The following is a 22,769-nucleotide window of genomic DNA, read 5'->3' as shown; positions in this document are numbered from 1 at the left end:
GGAAAATTGAGAAACAAAAGAAACACTGTGTGAAATATAGATATTCAGTTTTTTCACTGAAAGTAGCCAAAACAAGTTTTGTATCTCCTCTTTCTCATTTTATATTAGATTCTAATTGCAAAATTTCAAGTTACTACAGTTATATGAAAAATTAGAATCCAAAGCAACTTTTAGAGAAGGGGACAGACAGCAAGACTGTATCCCTGCTATGCATACTTAAACACTATAAAACACTATAAAAAAGGTTGCGACTCTAGAAAGAGTGCAGAGAAGAGCAACCAAAATGATTAGGTGACTGGAGGTTAAAACATATGAAGAATGGTTACAGGAACTGGGCATGGCTAGTCTAGTGAAGAGAAGGACCAGGGGAGATATGACAGCCATCTTCCAATATTTGAGGGGCTGTCACAGAGATGAGGAGGTCAAAATATTTTCCAAAGCACCTGAATGCCAGACAAGGAATAATGGATGGAAACTGTCAGAAAATTTCTCATTTCCAGGTTAAATCTCTCCTTGTTCAGTTTCCATCCATTATTCCTTGTCTGGCCTACAGGCACTTTGGAAAATAGCTTGACCCCTTCCTCTCTATGGCAGCCCCTCAAATATTGGAAGACTGCTATCATGTCTCCCCTGGTCCTTCTCTTTACTATACTAGCCAAGCACAGTTCCTGCAACTGTTCATTGTGTTTTAGCCTCCAGTCCCCTAATCATCCTGGTTGCTCTTCTCTGTACTTTTTCTAGAGTCTCAACATCTTTTTTATAATGTGGTGAACAAAACTGGATGCAGTACTCTAGGTGTGGTCTTACTAAGGCTTACTAAGAGTGGTATTAGTACTTCCTTGATCTTGATTGTATCCCTGTTAATACAACTTAGGATTGCATTAGCTTTTTTGGCTGCTGATGCACACTGCTGGCTCATATTTAGCTGATTGTCCACTAAGACTCCAAGATCCTCTCACAGTTACTGCTATTGAGCCTGGTTTCATCCAGTCTATTTGTGTTCTTTTGGTTTTTCTTGCCTAAGTGTAGGACTTTACTTTTTTCTACATTGAATTTCATTTTGTTAGATACGGCCCCGCGTTCTAGTCTGTCAAGATCCATCTGAATCTTGAACCTATCTTCTTGGGTGTTAGCTATTCCTGCCAGTTTAGTATCATTTGCAAATTTGGTAAGTTCCCCTTCTATTCCCTCATCTAAGTCGTTAATGAAGATATTGAAGAGATCAAAGGGAACAGCCAAAAAGAAAAATAGTCTGAAAAAGAAGTATAACAGCAAGGAGAAGCAGAAAAGAAAACTACAGAAGGGAAAATTAGAGAGAGAAGGGTATAAAAAAAGGATGAGAAAAAGGGGGGAAAGATAGAAAGGGAAAGAACTTATGAGGGACAAAAACAGGAAATAAAGAAAAAGGGGAAACGTACTAGGATTAAAGGTATTTGCTCAGCTAGAAAACACAGAGACAATGGTTAAATTAAAAGTGAGGATTCTGCAAAGGTACAAAAGGTAGTGTTGTGACAGTAGAATACTGTAATGAGTCAGAAATGAAATAAGAAAATAGAGATGAAATGAGATTAAAATGAGATAAAACTGTATTGTTATGTAATGGTATGTTTATTTATAATTAATGCAATAATAAAGAAGAGAGGGAAACATTGCAATTGTTTTTAAAGATTGATAAAATATTGAAAAGAAATGTGAAAGATTTATAAGGAAATTTATACCAGTTATTAGAATGAATTTGAATAATTATTTTGCTTATTAATAGTAAATAACTTATAAGATAAAACTGTATGACTATCTAATGGTATGCTTATTAAGAGTTAAGTAATAATGAAGAAGGGAGGGAAACATTTCAATTGTTCTCAAAGATTGATAGATATTGAAAAGAAATGTGAAAGATTTACAAGATTCATACCAGTACTAGAATGATTTTGAATAACTGTTTTGTTTACTGTTTATATACACTGCTCAAAAAAATAAAGGGAACACAAAAATAAGACATCCTAGATCTGAATGAATGAAATATTCTTATTAAATACTTCGTTCATTACATAGATCAATGTGCTGACAACAAAATCACACAAAAATTATCAATGGAAATCAAATTTAGCAACCCATGGAGGTCTGGAATTACACTCAAAATTAAAGTGGAAAAAAACACTACAGGCTGATCCAACTTTGATGTAATGTTCTTAACACAAGTCAAAATGAGGCTCAGTAGTGTGTGTGGCCTCCACATGCCTGTATGACCTCCCTACAATGCCTGGGCATGCTTCTGATGAGGTGGCGGATGGTCTCCTGAGGGATCTCCTCCCACACCTGGACTAAAGCATCCCCCAACTCCTGGACAGTCTGTGGTGCAATGTGGCATTGGTGGATGGAACGAGACATGATGTCCCAGATGTGCTCAATTGGATTCAGGTCTGGAGAATGGGCAGACCAGTCCGTAGCATCAATGCCTTCGTCTTGCAAGAACTGCTGACACACTCCAGCCACATGAGGTCTAGCATTGTTGTGCATTAGGAGGAACCCAGGGCCAACCGCACCAGCATATGGTCTCACAAGGGGTCTGAGGATCTCATCTCAGTACCTAATGGCAGTCAGGCTACCTCTGGCGAGCACATGGAGGACTGTGCGGCCCCCTAGAGAAATGCCACCCCACACCATTACTGACCCACTGCCGGTTTGGTCATGCTGGAGGATGTTGCAGGCAGCAGAACATTCTCCACGGCATCTCCAGACCCTGTCACTTCTGTCACATGTGCTCAGTGTGAACCTGCTTTCATCTGTGAAGAGCACAGGGCGCCAGTGGTGAATTTGCCAATCTTGGTGTTCTCTGGCAAATGCCAAACATCCTGCAGGGTGTTGGGCTGTAAGCACAACCCCCACCTGTGGACGTCAGGCCCTCATACCACCCTCATGGAGTCTGTTGCTGACTGTTTTGAGCAGCCACATGCATATTTGTGGCCCGCTGAAGGTAATTTAGCAGGGCTCCAGCAGTGCTCCTCCTGTCCCTCCTTGCACAAAGGCGGAGGTAGCGGTCCTGATGCTGGGTTGTTGCCCTCCTATGGCCTCCTCCACATCTCCTGATGTACTGGCCTGTCTCCTAGTAGCACTTCTGTGCTCTGGACACTATGCTAACACAGCAAACCTTCTTGCCACAGCTCGCACTGATGTGCCATCCTGGATGAGCTGCACTATCTGAGCCACTTGTGTGGGTTGTAGACTCCGTCTCATGTTACCACTGGAGTGAAAGTACCGCCAGCATTCAAAAATGACCAAACCATCAGCCAGAAAGCATAGGAACTGAGAAATGGTCTGTGGTCGCCACCTGCAGAACCACTCCTTTATTGGGCATGTCTTGCTACCTGCCTATGCTTTCCACCTGTTGTCTATTCCATTTGCACAACAGCATGTGAAATTGATTGTCAATCAGTGTTGCTACCTAAGTGGACAGTTTTATTTCACAGAAGTGTGATTGACTTGGAGTTACATTGTGTTGTTCAAGTGTTCCCTTTATTTTTTTGAGCAGTGTATATATATTGTTTTTTCTGTTTTTAGAATTTTTCTTTTTACATTTTCAAGGGGAAGTACCAAGCAGAGTCTGAATGATGAGATTTACATGATATAAAATAGATATTAGAAATTTGAATGTTATAATTTTAGAATGCACAAATTCAATGTTTAATGAGATTTCATATGATAATAACAATAAGATTTAAAGATGTTGCACTTCCATTGGCAATCATAGGGGGAATTTTGCTTCTTAAGAATGTTGGAAGAGAACATATGAAATTGTAAACAAGACAGACGAAAGTATCAGTACAATGAATAAAAAGATATAGAAATTTAGGTAAAAGAAATACAATTGAATAAGAAGAAAATGAGATAACCATAAAAGAAAATTAAGAGAAGGGAGAAATAGTGAGAAGTTGGAAAAAGAGTAATAAGATATGAAGTTACATAAGATGAATATGCATATGAAATTGTGTCTGTATGGAAATGTGATAACCCGGAACCATGCTGTACTCAAATAAGATGTTTTATTTGTTTTGTTAAAACTCAATAAAACTTTATTTTAAAAAAAGAAAGAGTACTGGGCCTAAGATGGAACCTTGTGGCATCCCACTGCTTCCTTCCTTCCATGTAGACTTAGACCCATTAAGGACTATTTGTTGAGTACGGTTTGCCAGCCAGTTGCAAGTCCATCTAGTGGTGGTGCTATTGATTCCACTTTTTTCTAGTTATTAAGAAGTAGGTTGTGGTCTACTTTGTCAAATGCCTTGCTGAAATCTAAATATATTATGTCCACAGTATTTTGCTGGTCTACTAATTTAGTTACTGTGTTGAAGAATGAAATAAGATTGGTTTGGCATGATCTCCCATGCTGACTGCTAGTTATTATTTTACTTGTTTCTAGATGTTGGTAGATCTGTTTTTTTTTTATTATCTTTTCCAGTTTTTTCCCAGGTATTGATGTTAGGCTGATTGGTCTATAGTTTCCTGGGTCTGTTTTTTTTCCTTTTTTGAAGATGGGAACCACATCAGCTTTTTTCCAGTCCTCTGGTAGTTCCCCGGTGTTCTAGGATTTTTGAAACATATGGTGCAGTGGTGCTGAGATACATCTCTGCCAGCTCCTTTAAAACTCTGGGATATAATTCATCAGGCCCTGGTGATTTGTTTTCATCAAGATCAGACAGGTGTTCTCTTACTATTTTTTTTTTTTGCTTATTTTAACTTTTATTTCTGGTCTGTCTTTTACAGTTATGTTTTTGGTAGGTTGAGCTATAGTTTCTTTTTGCGTGAAGACAGATGCAAAGAATGAGTTAAGCAGTTCTGCTTTCTCTCTGTTGCCTGTTACTTCCTTGCCATCTTCTCTCTTTAGTGGACCGACTGTTTCCTTGATTTTTTTCTTGTTATTTATATGTTGGAAGAAACTTTTTTTTATTATCTTTGACTTTTGTTGTAAGTCTTTGTTTGTTCTGAGCCTTTGCTATCCTGACTTCGTCTTTGCAGATTCTGGCTATCTGCTGATATTCTGCCTTAGTTGCATGTCCTTCTTTCTATTTTTTGTACTTGTCTTTTTTTCTTTCAATTTGCCAAAGAGATCTTTGTGCAGCCATGCTGGTTTCTTCTTGGATTTCTTGTTTTTCTTTCTCAGTGGTATTGTGCTGGTCTGGGCTTCCATGATCATACTTTTTAGAGTTTCCCAAGATTCTTGAGTTGTTTTGCCCTTTAGGATTTTCATCCATGGAATCTTTCCCAAGTTCTTTGAGTTTATTGAAATCAGCTCTTTAAAAATCCAAGACTCTGGTGTCATTATGTTCTGTTGCTTGTGTTTGTGTTATGTTGAATTCTAGTATGACATGGTCACTTTCACCCAAGGTTCCTGCAGTTTCAACTCCCTCTATCACTTCTCTGTTTGTAAGAATTAAGTCCAGTATGGCTGTCCCTCTAGTTTCACCCTCTACCTTTTGGACAACAAAGTTGTCAGCTAGGTTGGTTAGGAACTTACTTGATTTCTCACTTGGTGCAGAATTAGTTTTCCAACTGATATCAGGGTAATTGAAGTCTCTCATTACTATTGTGTGTTTCCTGCATATGTTTGTTAGTTGGCTGGCAAAAAGGACATCTATTTTTTCTGCTTGATTGGGTGGCCTATAATATACACCTATGGCCATGACATTCTTTTTTTCTTTTATATTGACCCATATGCATTCTAGGTGGTTTTCATCTTTGGTTTCATGCATTTCTGCAGCAATATAGTGGTCCTTTACATACAGTGCAACTCCACCTCTTTTATGGGGTCTGGTTTTTTGAATAGTTTGTATCCTTCTACCAGTATGTTCCAGTCATGGGTTTCATCCCACCAAGTTTCTGTTATTCCAACTATATCATATTTACCTTCATGTATTCGTAGTTCGAGTTCACCCTTTTGTTCCCCAGACTTTGTGCATTTGTATATAGGCACTTGAGATCTTTGCCTGACACTGTGTTTACTGTCTACATAACCTGTGTTGTGCCTGCCTGCCCCTACTTTCTTGCCACCTGTTTGATTAATGCACATGGTATGGCACTCACTATTAAATGCTTGGTTTTGGTTGGTTTGATTGGTTTGGTTTGATTATCAAGGTTGATAATCTTACCTGCAGAAACATCTATTTTGCATGCACTGGTATCCTTGTTAGTTTTAGGTTGCTGGGGACAGAAATGTTCTGAATCCATCAATTCTCTGTCCCTGCTGTTCAGTTTAAATGTTTATCCAGGAAATCTGTGAATTTAATGCCAAGTAACTCAGTCCCTTTCTTTGATGGATGCAAACCATCTCTTTTGTACAGTTTTTCATTGGACCAGCTGCAGACATCATGACTAATAAAACCAAAGCCTTCCCTTTTACACCACTCCTTTAGCCACACATTAAACTCTACTACATGCTGCCCTTTCCCTTTTTGATCCTTGTATACTGGTAGAACCTCTGGCATTCTTGATTATCTTAAGAATACGCTTGTCTCTGCTGGCAGTAGCACCTGGTAGACACCCGACCTCTTTCAAAACCTCAATATCCTTTCCTAAATTTACATCCCTTACAATTGAGTCACCAACCAGAAAAGGTGGCTTCTGTTTTTGGATGCCTTGCTCTTGTTGTGTGACTGGTGCGTAATACCTGATTCACACTTTCTCCTTTCCAAAGTAAGTTCTTCTTCTAGGACCATGATCCCCGGCTTACTTGAGTTACCATTATCACAACTACCTTAACCTGTCACATTAGTGTCCCTATTAAGGTCAGCAAGGGCACTGTATCTGTTATGCTGGGACACAGCAAAAGCTTTGCCTTTATGGTCCACAGCTCTCACCCTGCCAGATCCCACGGTTGTCCATACTGCCCTTTTCCTGTAGGATCTTTGTGGTCGTGGGGGCTGGTAGCACGGCAGCTCAGTAGATGGCTGGATTGGGCACCTAATTTCTGCTTGGAGAACACAGATTAGAGATTCTAGATAGGTAATCTGTCCATGTAGACTGGTAATTTTTTTACAAAGAGGACAATATCCAAGTTTGAAAAGGGTACTGCAAAAGACAGCTGTAAAACAAGTATTACACTGAACTAAGCCAGTCATTTTGAAATAAAATAAAATCACAATCTCAAGCGCACTTACCTGAAATTTATTATTGGTATTCTTGGTTTATAGTTATATGATTTGCGCGCTGTTAGGTGCGCGGGCTGCTATCTTTCTCCTTTCTACTCACCCTCTGCTTCCTTCACAAGCAGCCAGCAGCTCCTCTCACAACCTCTGGGAATTTGAAATGCATTAAACCATTACCAGTCATCCTGCTTATTTCTATGAAAAAAAACCAACTGAATGGCTAGGACTACCATTAGGAATGTGTGAAGTGGTTTTTTCCAGTTGATTTATTCCTGTTTTCTGTAAAATAATGTGTCAGCCTCCAAGAATCCTTCTTCTGCTTATCTTTCCGGCTGCCATAGAAACAGGGGGAGGGAAGAATAAGTGGACTTCGTGGGGGGAAGAGTGCTGGAGGTCTGAGATGGTGAAATGTAAAAGTTGGGATGTTTTCTTGACTATGCTTACTTGTTTACTGCACAGATGTAACCATCTTGGCATACCAGATGTCTGAAACAACATCTGAAGATGCCCCACATGACATTATACACATCTCAGATTGGATAGCCAGTTTGAATTATTGGGGATGGGAACAAAGGGTAACTTTCTATATGTTATTTTCGTGCCTATTGCTTCAGATCTTGTATCCTTCTGATGCTACCACCAATTTTCAGTAAAAGTCCTTTTCTCTGTAACAATGGAGTCTAAGGTTTTCATTCTTGGATTTTGAATGGAGCGTCACCTGACATAATGTGTAAATAATGGCTTCCTATCTGCAGGCAGGGGGGAAAGGGACATATTGGCAATGAGGCTTAATCAGGAATTGTTAAACTAAAGTGATGCCATTAATTCCCCTTAAAATCAACTAAACCTTTGAAGCAATATTGAATGGATTGTCTTGGCTGAATGAAGTGCCATACCTGTTTAAATGGCTACATAAAAGTAAGCTGTCCTTTTTCTAACCATATAAATTCTTGCTGAAAAAAATTAAAAAATATTATGGATATCTTTTGGACAATTAAAAACCAAAGCAGTATGATGAGATATATAAAAGATGAATAAAGTAGAAAAATTCTAATTTTCCATTGCACAGCACCACCATTTGTGGCTTAACATGCAAGAAAGGCTGACAATAAGTTCAATAAAGAGATCAAAGGATCTATATTTGGAAAAAAAATGCAACACACTTATAAGGATACTCTATTTTAAGATGAAAGATTTAAAGAAACTGCAAATTCTTGCTACATATAAAACCAAAAGCAGAACGTTACATTTTCTTAGTTTATTGGGTTTAGGCAACTGTAGTGCTCAGTATGTTATTTGGAAAATCATGCATGCAGTGCCTCTTAATGTCTTATACATTTTATCTGTAATAATAGTTTTCATTCACAACATTCACAAATCCACATGATAGGAAAATACCCTATTTATAATTAGAAAGAGCATGGTTTTCTTTTATAGTGAATAAAGTTAACAGAATTTCAACAGAGCAGAAGATATAGGTGAAATATACAGTCTTTAAAGAACATATTATTTTTTTAAAAAAAACAGTAAGCTATTATATTAATTCAACTAACCTACCAATTAAGGATTCGCTTTCTCGCACAGGTGATAAACTTTAAAGGTTATCTGTAGAAGCAAATATAACACATGGACACAATGTTAACTATAATAAGCATTTATTTCTCTGCACATTTTCAATCTTCTGTTGACTGACAGCCTACCTTGCTATTCCATGCTATATTGTGAACTTATTTCACATTGAGACCGCACTACACACTTTCTCAAGTTAGAAGCTTGTAAATTCAAGATTACAAAGTCATAACCAAATATTTAATTTTTTCATGTACTCGTAAAAAAAATTAAAATATTTTGTCCTAATTTCCAAGTCTGTAAAATCCGAGAGATTTTAAAGAAATTTACAATAAAAAAGGATGGGAAATAAGAAGTGTACAGAACTAAAGTATACAATAACTGAGAGAAAACATGACAATATGACCGAGACCAGCTCTTTAAAAATTGCATTTGCTTCACACATCTGCCATAAGGAAAAATACATACATATCACAGAGAAACACACATCTCCATCAGATTTTACAAAACAGTGTCTCTTTTCTTCTTAGCCCTCTCTTCCTACACAAACGTTCCAGCTTGATAGTTTCATCAAATAATCAAGTACAGGATTTAATTTTGGCTTGCTATAAGATATTCTATCAATTAAAATTGGGATATATTTATATATGTGAAAGGATACATTTTAATAACATTAAATACAAAAGACATGTATAAAGAAAAGGTTTTGGAGAATTAGAAGGTATTCTTGAATTTTCTAGTAAACAGATTCACCCAAGACCTATGAGTAAGGGAAAATCAGTTATTATTAAAAAGTAGTGCATTTTAAAAATTCAGGATGGCCTCAGAATCCCACCACTCAGACACACACATATTCTGAATCTGTATGCATTGCAGTACATTTTGTGCATTAAACATAATTCATAATTATGATTTTTGACTCTTGACGAATGTATCTTTTCTTTTATGTACACTGAGAGCATTTGCACCAAGACAAATTCCTTGTGTGTCCAATCACACTTGGCCAATAAAGAATTCTATTCTATTCTACAAGGGGTCCAGACTTTAATGAAACCTTTTAGACAATCATCAATTATTTTGGCATAACCAAAATCCATTTTGATTGAATTCACTTATTTCTGGGTACTTTCTACGTAGACATAGATTCACATGAACTACTTAAATATTAAAATTAATTTCACTGCTATCATCCCATTGTAATAACAATGTGAAAGGACATTTACAAGTAAACTGGTAAAAGGATTCTTTTGCACACTGCAATTACACTATTACCTTCCTCACTACAAACTGTGTTTTGACTTGTACTTCAGCAGTGAAAGTATAAGTAAATCATTGAACATTATATTAATTCCACAATCTAGTCTGGGCATTATACAAATATACTGAATTCACACAGCATGGCATGTCCAAAGAACTCCCTGCTCATGGCATAAGATAAGGAAACCTTAAGTTCCTATAAATGTGTCCATTCATTAAAACTCTATAGAAATTTTGATGGTGCTTTCCAATTCCAGAAAAAAAATCTAAGATAAAGTCAGCTTAATACTTGTAAGTATATTCTCACCAACTAAAATCCGGTATACCTCCAAACATGCTATTTATGTTCTGAACTTAAATGAGTACAATTCCCTTTCCTGTAGCAGCAGTTGACTAAGTGCCAAGCAGACGGTTGTTTAAAAAGATAATAAAGTTGTGACCAATACTAAGGAGCAATACTAATGTGATTTAATAGATAAGTTAAAACAGAATACATGAAAGTCTTTGTATCTTCACATATTTTTTCCTCTAGGTAAAAAAAATAACTTCATAATTTTACTCTTAAGTAGGGATACAGAATTCTTACAAGTTCCCTTTTAACCTCTCAGAATCTTATTTGTTATAGTGTAAAAGTCAACTTTAAAAAACTTTAACATGAGCGCTAATTTAATTGTTCTATCTGATTGACTGAATCAAGCTTGATTCCATATAGCTTCTATAAGAATTTTATGGACTAACATCCATTGCATTCAATACATTCCAATTTGAACAGAAATTATATCATATATAATACCAACAGATAAGAGTAAGATATGCACAAATAAAATACGATTCTCCATTTTGTAATCCTTGCAAAATCCAGAGTAATGAGTGTGTAGGAAGTAAAATCTACTGTCCTAGTGATTCATCAGTGTGAAAAAGGAATTCTGATTATTCATAAACTATTTTATTTTTGACTGAACTTCAAACTCAGGATTGCTTTATTTTAGTATCCTAAAGCACTCATAAATAAAATATCCTATTTGTGATTAACACATTCATACAGGTATTAGTAAAATTCAATTTCTGGATTCTCTATACCATTTCTGGATTCTCTAAACCCTTTAACTGACCAAGGTCACACCAAAATGCAATGTGCAACATTTCAAAAACCACTACTCATACTAATATAAGTTAGTTTACTGATAATGTGCAAATACACTTTATTGGAGAACTCATATTGATTAGTGGTTTTCAGCGTAATCAGAATGAGGGCACAAAGTACCTTCTGTGCTGTAAACATCATGAATTCTTCACATAAGTGAAAGCTGAAAGGCCTAAGAAAGAGGGTGCAAACATTTCTTATGCTATCAATGGCTGAACACAAGTTTTCAAAAAAGAACTTGGAACAGTTCTGCATTTGGTTTATGTCTGCTCCACTGTCAGGCAGTTTCAAGGGAACATAATTTTTAAAAGCATACTTTTACTTTTTAGCTTTAAAATACAAAGTCCTAATGAAAGCATGCACCACTATTTTTTCTGTGTAATATGGTATAATTATTTAATTACCAGTGTTAGCATGACTTGGTGAATGCTATATAAGCAAAAGAGACTATAAAATCACTTCTGATTGTACTCTATAAATAAGATTGTACAGTACTTTTCCCTCCTCACCATGATTCACAATATCAAAACAGCAATTGTGTAGACTTAATTTACCCTGAAAAAAGCAGCATTTCAGATTATCCTTTTCTGTTCTTTGAGTCCCCCTTTTTCAGTAGTTTACAATCTGGAAACATAGGGAGCTCTTGTTTTCCAGCTTGCTCTGGCCAGATTAGCTCTGGTTCTTCACAGTTTGTCTGAATACCTGTAACACTTCACAAAGTAATTGTTCAATGCTTATAAAAATATGCATAAGGACTACTAACAAGCAAATGTAATTCTGGGGGCTAGAACAACAGTAATCACTTGTTTTCCTGCATACATTCTTCAAAGAAAATCCATCTTGGATTCAGAAAACCTTTTCAAACTTTCTTACAACCATGGGATAAGAGTATGTATCCATAAGCTAATCTTTAGTGCAGCATGAATGAAAAAAAGGTTTTTCTCTCAAAAATTGAAAATGATCTGGTTGAGAACTGAAAAATTCCCCCAAATTTTCACCTATGGCTGAGATTTCAAAAGCCCACCTCAGTACAAAGTAGACCTTGATAAATTCAGGCATACCGCGGCATTTCACATTGCTCACAACGATTCAGTGCTGGATGATTCAAGAAAGTACAGCTGTCACAATTCCATGGAGCTCCTTCAAAGTCCTCATCTCTTGGCTGTGATCGCAGAACTTGCTTGGAACTATTTTGATGGTCTATAAAGAATCATTTTTCTTATAAAATATAATACTTCTAAATTTATAAACATCATAGGTCAATAATAACATTAGTGTTAATATTTTATTTGGCATTCATGTATAAGCACACCGTAAGGCCTCTTTGTTTTCTGTACAATAATCGTTGATTTGAGAGAGTGACGTCTGAATTTTCTATACCAGAAGATGAACTAGAATTTGGGTCTCCAGTACTACACTTTAACTACATGTCAAATGCAATATTGTGAAAATAAATTCTGTTCTCCACATGATTTTTGTCTCCAGTAAATAAATATAAATATGCATGTGTGTGTGTGTGTATTATGTGTACGTGCGCACACACACACATATAATGTATAATCTTTTCTGCCAAATTTTGTCATTTGATATAGATAGCATGAGATCTACCAGACTGAATTACAATGTCATTCTAACAAGAAAAAATTACTAAGATGTATTTTACCATCCCAAATTATAACTGTTTCTAAGAAATAATGTGTTGAGCTCAAACAATTTATTAATGCCGGTATGGCACATTCTTACTTTAGCCACATAATAACTATTGGGAGCATAGTTATTTATCTATCAAGAATGGTCCAGAACAGCGGTTGCCAAAAATTTTGGTAGGCCGAAGAAATAACCAATTAATCTGAGCTGTGCAGTTCTCTCGACTTCCAGCTCTTCGAAGAACCCAGGAGTCAGGTTCCAGAGATGCACACGCCAACCAGCTCCCACACATGGCGGCAGCAACAACAGTCCCCATCCCCAGTGCCCACTGTTAGCTCTCCCCATTAGTTCTCTAGCTTTGAATTGCTCCCGCCTCTCTTTCCTCCCCACCCCCCCCGCGCCCATGTGCAGGCAGGCAAGGAAAGGGAGATGGAGCCGTGCGCAGCTCTCTGGGGAGGGGAGCAAAGAGAGAGAGCTGGGAGCAACTCAAAGCTAGAGAACTAATGGGTAGAGCTGACAGCGGGCACTGGGGGAGGGGACTATTGTTGCCACTGCTGCCGTGTGTGGGAGCGTGCATCTCAGGGACCTGAGCCAGGAGGCGCAGAAACTGCAAGTGGGAGCATTTGGTGGTTTTTAAGATCTCCTGGAACGCTGTAGATTGGTGTTTTGTAGGTCTCAGTAAAAGAGTGATTTTTGTTTCACCTCCTTCCTCTCCTGGTAATGCGAGAGATGCTTTCTCTCTCTGGTAATGCGAGTGATACTTTCTCCCTCTCTCTCTCTCTTCTCTCTCTCTCCCCCCCTCCCCTGCCCCTAAATAATCACTGGCTGTGGCTGGATTTGGCAGCAAAGTGCCCCCAGTGACACCTTTCCTTGCCTGTCTCCAGGTGAGGCTAGAAGAACCACCTCCCCCCCACCCCAGCTTTTCCTCCGCTGCAGATCCGAGCTCTCTCAATCCTCCACCTGGCATCTGAAAGGCTCTTCTGTCTGTTTGGAAAGTGCAGGTGTGGGGGGGGAGGCTTCCATCCTGGAATGTTTTGTTATTATTAAGCATTTACATTTTTGTTACAATTAAATAAGTGTGTGTGTGTATAATTTTTATATTAAATATTATTTAAATTATATGTGTGTGTGTGTGTGTGTGTATAATTACATTTATATTTAATATAAAAAATTATATTAAATATATTAGCTTTTTTAAAAAAATCGTATTAGTGGTCCTCGGGATTTAAAAGTATGGATTTGGTGGGTCCTGGGATCCAAAAGGTTGGCGACCCCTGGTCCAGAACATTACTCTGACATGTTACTTATAGGCTGATTTTGATTAAACGTTTATTTTATACTCTAACAAAGTATTTCCTATATTTTACTCTAACTAATTAAAGATTTTGAAAGTACTACACAAAATGGTGCATGGAAAATCATGTATAAATGCCTCTATCTTCTACAGAAGGGTGAACTATTCAATATTTATATATGCACTTTAGATTATATATAATGTACAATCTCCATTCATTTGAACATTGTCAGCAAACTGATTTATAGCAATTACTGTATATTTAATAAATTTTAAACTGCATTATTTTTCTCTCCAAGGATCATAGTTTGTACAATATGACCACATGGCAACAATATTTATACTTCTGTAAACTACTATTTCTATAACTTCTACTCAAATATGAGAGAAATGTAATGTGTGAGGTAGAGAACCTATAAAGCTAAAAATGGCATAGGGCTTGATGCCAGAATTATAGCATCCGGATAACTATGGGACTGCTTGTCTATAGTTATTTCTGCCTGCCCAGTATATTTCAACAGAATAGGTGCACTCTAGGTTCCTACCATTAACTGCTGTCATTCTTGTGGGACTTAGGAAGTGTGCCTTCTCTGGTGTGGCCATAAGAAACATATACATCTAATTTCCTTCCTTCTAATATAAGAATCCCTCTGCAAAAAAATTCTACAAACTACATCTTGAACATTTATGTAGTGACTCACCTTTTTTACATGGCTTTGGTGGCACAACAGGACCAGGCTCTATATTATCATAGAAATTATTCATGGCTTTCAGGTCAAAATTTCCTATTAATAAAAAGCAGAAAATAATGTACTTTGTTCAGAACAAATGTTTAAAAGGTAAAAGAAGTTACTGGTTAAGTGTGCTTTTGACATGAAATGATACTGAAATGAAGCAAACAACAGTGTCGTAAAGTCATATAGCCTTGCTATTCTGGAAGCTGCCAGTATATGACAAAGAATGCTTGCAAATTTTGTCACTTATGATACAGCTAGAATCAGTATTTCCAAATACATTTTAACTAAAGTATCAAAACAATACATCGAGTAAAAAGAAAATAGATCTGGTTATCTTTCTATATGATAGGAAAACACAATAATATTCATAAAATCTCTTAAATTCTTACATAAAGCTCCAAAACAATGCATTTCAGATACAGAAAATCATTGAAAATACCTACCTCTAGACTGAAGGAGGTCAATTTCTTTCTGAGTACAGTCTACATTTATCTGGAGCTGCCTATTCATGCTTCTCAATCTTGTCATCTCCTCAGGCTAGCAGAGAGAATCAAGAATAGAAAATAAGTAAGCTGGTGTATGCATGTATGTATGTATGTATGTATGTATGTATGTATGTATGTATGGTATTCAGCTTTGTTCGGGTATTTTCCCACGTCATTATAGTTGTGCTTTTAAAGTTGTAGCAATGTTTCGGCAGAATCTCATCTGTCATCACCAGGCTTCTGTATTGTGTTCGTCTGTGAGTCAGACTTTTACAGTTGTTTCAGTTTTAAATTTGGGGCTAATCTACTGCTGTGCTAGAATGGTTTTTTCTTCATCCTGATTGGTTGGGAGTCTTGGTCTGTCTTTATTGGTCTTGGAGTTTGCTGTGTTCTGCTTGATTGGTGTTTCTAATATCTTCTGTCTGTTTTGTGGCTTTTTTTGTCTTGGTTGGCTGGCAACATTGTGTTCCTGTATTGGAGGCTTTTAGTGCGGCTTGGCTCCGAATAAATGGACGGCTATCATTTGTTAGGAAGCTAGGTTTCATCTGGGTGCCTGGTTGGGGTGTGTTTGAACTGGAGGTATCAGGGGGGATCTGTTTGTGCCCAGGTGTTTGCCTGGCTTGTGGTGTGGAGATTTTTTTGTTTGTGAGTGCAGGCTTCCAAATAATTGACAGTCTGGTGGAATCATTTCTTCTATTCATGCTTTCAGGTCTTTTTTTCAATCTCTATAGCTTCTCTGATAATTCTGTGGCTGGGGTTTTCTATAGTGGCTAGGGTTTTGGTGCCATTGAAGTTGATGCTATGACCTGTGGCTTTCATGTGTTGGACTAGTGAGGAAGTGTGTTCCAGCTTTTTTATTGCATTTTTGTGTTCATCCAGGCAGGTATTTATTCTTCTATTGGTCTGTCCAATGTATGGGACAAGGCATGATGCACAGGGGACTTCATATATGCCTTGGTTTTCCAGGTCAATTTTATCTTTGGGGTTTCTAAGGATGGCTGCTATTTTTCTGTCTGTTTTGAAGGCAGTCTAGATGTGATGCCTGTGTAGTATCTTACTGATTTATATATATATACATATATGTTTTCTTAAGTTTTTGTGGGTACTTACACGTATGGTATTCAGCTTTGTTCAGGTATTTTCCCACGTCATTATAGTTGTGTTTTTAAAGTTGTAGCAATGTTTCAGCAGAATCTCATCTGCCATCATTAGGCTTCTGTGTCGTGTTCGTCTGAACATAGACGAACACAATACAGAAGCCTGATGATGGCGGATGAGATTCTGCCGAAATGTTGCTACAACTTTAAAAGCACAACTATAATGATGTGGGAAAATACCCGAACAAAGCTGAATACCATATATCTATATCTATATCTATATCTATATCTATCTATCTATATCTATCTATCTATCTATCTATCTATCTATCTATCTATCTATCTATCTATCTATCTATAAAATGTTTAAATAATATTTAATATGAAAATTATACACACACAAACACTTATTTAATTATAATAAAAACCTAAATGCTTAATGATAACAAAATAAAACATTCCGGGCTGGAAGCCTCCCCCGACCTGCACCTTCCAAAGAGACAGAAGAGCCTTTCAGATGCCAGGTGGAGAATTGAGAGAACTCAGATCTGCAGCCGAGGAAAAGCTGGGGGGGGAGGGAGGTGGCTCTTCCAGCCTCACCTGGAGACAGGCAAGGAAAGGTGTCCCTAGGGGCACTTTGCTGCCAAACCCAACCACAGCCAGTGATTATTTGGGGGCGGGAGGGAGGGAGGGAGGGAGGGAGGAAGGGAGAGAGAGAGAGAGAGAGAGAGAGAAATGATCTCTCGCATTACCAGGAGAGGAAAGGAGGTGAAACAAAACACCAATCTACTGCATTTCAGGAGATCTTAAAAACCACCAAACGCTCCCACTTGCAGTTCCCGCCCTCCCGGCTCAGGTCCCTGAGATGCATGCTCCCACACACGGCGGCGGTGGCAACAATAGTCCCCTCCCCCAGCGCCCGCTGTCAGTTCTCCCCATTAGTTCTCTAGCTTTGAATTGCTCCCGCCTCTCTTTCCTCCCCCCGCGCCCACGTGCAGGCAGGAAAGAAAAGGGAGACGGAGCCATGTGCAGCTCTCTGCTTTTCCAGCCCTCGCTACCCTTCCCAACATCGAAGCCTTGGAAACGCAGGCAAAGCTGCCACAGCGGTAGCGCCCTGAGTTGTTTGCTTCTCACTTCTGCCTCCTTCTCCAGCACCTCCTTCTCTGGGTAGGGCGATTCTTAACTTAACCGAGCATGCTAAGGCAAGAGCTAACAGTGGGCACTGGGGGTGGGGACTGTTGTTGCCGCTGCCGTGAGTGGGAGCTGGTTGGCATGTGCATCTCAGGAACCTGACTCCGGGGTTCCTCGAAGAGCTGGAAGTCAAGAGAACTGCGTGGCCCAGATTAATTGCTTTCGGGGGCCATTTCTTCTGCGGCCCACCAAAAATTTTCCACGGCCCACCGGTTGGCGACCGCTGCTTTAGACAGACAACTTTTGTCTCCACATTAAAAAAAAAAAAATCAATGCTCAATTCCAAGAGCCACAAACTAGAAAGGATAGATTAATAGTTTCCTTATCCAATTGAAAATTACTATTTTCAGTGTTTTGTCTATCGATTTATATATTAAAATGGATTCTTCTCATCTTTGTAATACTTATAGGCAGTCCTCAGGTTACAATGGCAATTGGGTTTTGAATTTCCATTGCTAAGCAATGTGGTACAACCTCAAGTCCACATGGGCAGCGAAGCCAGCGATGCAAATAGGTTGTTGGTGGCAGGCTCTTTGGAGCATGAACAGGTTGGCAGAGGCAATGTACAGGCCATTGGAGGTCATGGGCAGGAGTTATGGAGAATGGGTGGCTGCAGGCAGGTCAGCAGGTTTGTGGGCGGTTGCTACAAAGCGCAAGCAGGATGATTTGGGGGAGATGCTTGATGTTGTATTCTCTAGGAGGCTACTTGGGAGAAAAAGCAGCAGGAGTAACTTACTGGAATAACTTGTGACTTTCCCTACCACCTTACCCATTCACTTTGCTTGTGGAGGCTGACAGGAAATGGTGCAAATGACAATCAGGGGAGGCTGCAGTGGCCAGAATTTTGAGAACCAGTCATAAGTACTACTTATTCAGTGCCACCATAACTTTAGTGGTTGCAACCTAAGAACTACCATGTTCCCCCGAAAATAAGACCTGATCTTATTTTCTTTTGGGTTTGAAAATAAGCGCTTGGGTTTATTTTCAGGGAGGTCTTATTTTTTTTGACACGCAGGAGGCAGTGAGCACGGGAGCGAACAGGAGTGGGAATGCAGCTACCATTGGCCCTGCCCTCTCCGTCCCACTGTCTGCTTGCCCACGGCTGCAATGGGCCAAGCTTTTGGCACACCCTCTCTGACTGCTGGCCCAGCTGCTGCTGGGACATTTCTCGCCCTTGTCGAGTGCCGTACTGTCCACAGCTGCCCATGCTGCTGCTGGCCTCGCAGAGCCTCTTCACCTTCCTGGCAGCTCTGCTCTTGGATGCCCTGCTGGGCTACTCCTACCTGGCATGGGGTGAGTCATCCCAGATCAAAAACCTCTGGAGCGCCACTGGCCTGCCAGTGTCCCTTCATGAGTGGCCTGTGTAGCCATGCTACCTGTGCCACCTCACCCACCACCGAGTAGGCACTGCAAGCTGGCACTCAGTAGCCCAAAGGCAGCAGCAGGTGAGATGGCACAGGCAGCATGGGTCCACTGATGGCTGCTCGCGAAGGGGCCTGACAGGCCAACGGCGCTCTGGTGGTTTTCGAACTGGGATGAGTCATCCCACGCCAGGCAGGAGCAGTCCAGCCAAAAGTAGCACTGCCAGGAGAGCAGAGCCCGTGAGAGGCCAGCAGCAGCATGGGCAGCTGCTTGGCCACTTTAAGACTTGTGAATTTCAATTCCCAGAACTCCCCACAGGCCCCCCATTTTCCTGCTGATCGACCTTTCCTTGAGGAGCCCTACACAGACCATATCCCCAAAATGCTCCCAACAAGACCTCCAGCCTTTTAATCCTGTGCAGGGAAGGCGGAGGTTTGGTCTGAAGCTGCAGCAAAACATTGCACTGGGAGGCCTCGTGACTAACACTGAATTGCACATCTTGCTCTAGTGAGAGGGGTGCAGGCTGTGTGCTTGGCGGCCAGGGAAGATGGGATTTGGGGGTACAAAGAAGGGACGATCTCCCCCTTCCTCCTCCACCCTGCTGCAGGGCCATCACAGAGCTTGTGCAAGGCAGTGTGACTGCTGGCAAAGGGGACCTTGGCAGGCCGGCGGCAGAGATGCTCTGGAGATCTGGGCCAAGTTGCCCCACAGGCAGAAGTAGCCCAGCAGGGCTGCTTAGAGCAGCACAGCCAGGAAGGCGAGACCACCAGCAGCAGCAGCAGGTGCAACAGGCCCAGCAGCCAGGCAGAGGCGGGGGGAGAGGAGCCATGCACCGCATGGCTTTCTGCCTCATCATAGCAGCAGCTTGAAAAAAACCGAGCTCCAGGCCTGGCAGAACATAAACTGTGGTTGCCGCCTGCTCCAGAGTCACCCTCAGCTGCAAGGTTGCTTGGCGTGGAGGCAGGGCTGGGGCTGGCAAGAGTGCACTGGAAACACCTCCAGGCACCCAAAGAGACAGAATGAGGCAGCTCCTGGCCCTCACTGGCTCAGCTGATCCACAGGGCTGCAATTAAGGGGCCGAGCCTCCATGAGGTGACCGGGGAAGGGCTTATATTAGGCCCATCCAAAAAAATCAGGCTAGGGCTCATTTTCAGGGTAGATCGTATTTTACCTGAAGTTACAAAATACTGCTGACATGCCTTTTCAGAACAACTCCAAACCAACAACAAACACTTGATTTGTATTACAGAATTTGGAAGATTATAAAGGATAGGAGGCAAATAAAAGAACATGTTATAACGAGCTGCTGAAACAACTCAACCGAGACTTACATATTGGATGAAAAATGATGAATTTAATATATAATGAATTATTCATACTGTCAATTGAAGAACAATTTTATTTTGATATAATTATAGAAAAATTGCTTACTGTTGGGATTGAGGTTGTACAGCTCACTCTTCTCAGACGCCTTTGCATGAGATCATGTTCCATATTATTTACTTCACCTTTAAGTTTCTCAAGTTCTTCATTCTCAAATTTCAGCTCCTTTGCTAACCTCTCCATCCTTGCACGTTGATGTAACAGCAAAGCTAGTGAATTACAAATAATATGCATAAAATTAAGAAATCCAACTTTTAACTTCAGAAGTACAAACAAATGACCTTTTCAAAAACAGAATGCAATCAAATGCTGAGATACAAATACTTCATGAGAAAGGAACAAGAGCTATACACATAATATTCCTCCATAAGGAAGTTCATTATTTTACATACTCATGAAGATAAGGTAATTTCACTTAATGCTAATAGGGACCTGAATTTTGATCACTAAGTAATGCAGTTGTAAAGTGTGATATCACATGACTGTGCAGCTTACTGATAGCAGTTCCAAAAGTCCCCAGTTAAACAAATCACTGTGGATCATTAAGTGAGGACTTTCCCTGACAGTGAATTCAGATCTCCCGATGGCTTTCTCATTGACTTTGCTTGTGGAAAGCTATAAAGGAAAATTGCAAATCACAATCACATGATTGAAGGATGCAAATCACAATCACATGATTGGTCAGAAATGTGGCAGGTTGCCAAGCACTTGTATCACAACGACATGAACACAGGAACATGGCAACAGCTGGAACTTGGAGGAGTTGTCATAAGTACCAATTGCTAAGAACCAATGTTTCATTGCTGAAAGAATGGTTGTTAACCAAAGGCCACCTGTATTATCAGTTCAGGGACTTGGCTCATTTTTGTTCATTAGACCGTCAATAAAGAACAAGCTATACGTGAAGGAACCTTAATAGATGAACTACAATGTAGTCTGAAAAACTCTTGACTGATAAATAACCAGCTATTAAGGGAATGTTACAGTAAGTCCTTTAGAAAAACAGCTTCTTTCCAGATCACAAAATTAGTGCTCAGGTTAAATCCAAGGAATTCCAATAACCAGAAACAGGAGCAAAGTATTGACAGCTTTATCTTTTGTTTTAGAATAAAGATTCAACTTTGAATCTTAACAATTTTCTTCATTCATGAATTTGTATTTTTTCCTTTGGAGAAAAAAGGAGTTAGGTACTTTAATATATAAGGTACTGTAACAGATTAATAGAGTTGGAAAGGACCTTGTAGATCATCTAGTCCAACCCCCCGCAAACAGGAGACCCTAGCCCATTTCTGATAAATGGCAGTCCAGTTTCTTGAAAACCTCTAATGAAGCTCCCACAATTTCTGAGGGCAAGCTGTTACACTGGTTGATAGTTCTGTCAGAAAATTTCTCCTTATTTCTAGGTTGAATCCCTCCTTGATCAGTTTCCATCCATTATTCCTCTGGACCAGTGGTTCCCAAAGTGGGCAGTACTGCCCACTGGGGGGCAGTGGGATGCCTTAGGGGGGTGCTAAGACGGAAGGGGGCCAGCAGGGGGACGTTCGAGGTGCCGGCCCCACAGGCTCACTGACTGCCGGCCACACAGCCCATTGACTGTTTCATCGCTCCATAGCTGGTGCCTCGAATACGGAACCTGCGTGCGGTGAGACTTGCCAAGCCGGGGGAAGAGAGGTGGGAGGTGGCGAAAAGGGGGTGCCTTAGCTTTCAGGCTGCCCTCTCCAGTGGAAGCGGCAGAGGCGCACCAGAAGCCCCGAAAGCAAAATCCTCCCAAGGCGTGCAGTGGAAGCAGTGGGTGGTCCGGCATTAGGGCCCCCTTCCCCGGAGAACAAGGGAGCACGCAGCGCCCGCCCAGCCTCCTCCTCTCCAGCCAGCCGGGCTTGCGTGCAGGATGCGGGTGGGTGCAGCTGCAGCTCTCCAAGGTGCGTGGCTTGGTTCGGTTCAGCTCTATGTGGCCGTCCCAGACCTAGAACCTAGCCTCCCTCTGCAGCCTGGTTCTTCCGACCCAGCCCTGCGCTTGCTTGCTTGGTTTCCAAGTGATCATTCCCTCCACCTCCGCTGGTCTGGGCTGCTTCCGCATGCCTTCCTCCTCCTGGGCGAAGTATAAAGATGGGCGGAATGCTTCCCCGAAGTTGGGAGTCTCTGAGTGTGTGCCGCCCCTTGCTTGGCCCGATGGAAGTGGACCTTGGGTTGAAGCAAAGAGGGTGAAGTTGGCCGCATCACTGCCCCGGAGGGGTTGGCATTGCAAAATTGGATGCCAAAGAAAGAACTGGGGCAGGGGGCAGAGGGGCAGCTGCATTAAGGAGCAGGAAGATCTTAGCCATGGTTTATTGATTAAGCCAGAATCAAACAGCATGCTAAACTCTAAACAACTATTTTTGCAATATTATATATTTTATTATGTTGTAATGTGATGATGCTATACTATGCTGGTTAGGTTAAGTTAGATTATACTTTTATCACCATA

At 40.3% G+C, this 22,769-nt stretch overlaps 1 protein-coding gene across 5 annotated transcripts in view; it reads right to left on the bottom strand.

Moving 5' to 3' along the window:
* Positions 1-8,777: 8,777 nt before the first annotated feature.
* Positions 8,778-22,769, bottom strand: part of TAB3 (TGF-beta activated kinase 1 (MAP3K7) binding protein 3) — a 47,625-nt gene continuing 33,633 nt past the window's right edge. For 3 of the 5 annotated variants that reach the window (XM_087938173.1, XM_087938170.1, XM_087938171.1), the window contains 5 exons: positions 20,354-20,514; positions 15,231-15,324; positions 14,752-14,835; positions 12,171-12,309; positions 8,778-11,819 (listed from right to left, as the gene is read on the bottom strand). In XM_087938173.1, coding sequence (XP_087794299.1) covers positions 11,687-11,819; positions 12,171-12,309; positions 14,752-14,835; positions 15,231-15,324; positions 20,354-20,514 — 611 coding nt within the window. In that variant the 3' untranslated portion in view covers positions 8,778-11,686. Of the gene's footprint in view, positions 12,310-14,751; positions 14,836-15,230; positions 15,325-20,353; positions 20,515-22,769 lie in introns of all 5 variants that reach the window. The other 2 variants (XM_087938172.1, XM_026716058.2) reach the window with 2 other exon arrangements.

This window comes from Pseudonaja textilis, chromosome 8, assembly GCF_049901715.1.
Source record: "Pseudonaja textilis isolate UNSWEBS1 chromosome 8, rPseTex1.2, whole genome shotgun sequence".
Lineage (NCBI taxonomy): Eukaryota > Metazoa > Chordata > Lepidosauria > Squamata > Elapidae > Pseudonaja > Pseudonaja textilis.
Note: the sequence above shows the minus strand (reverse complement) of the source record. Positions and strands in the feature narration are given on the sequence as shown.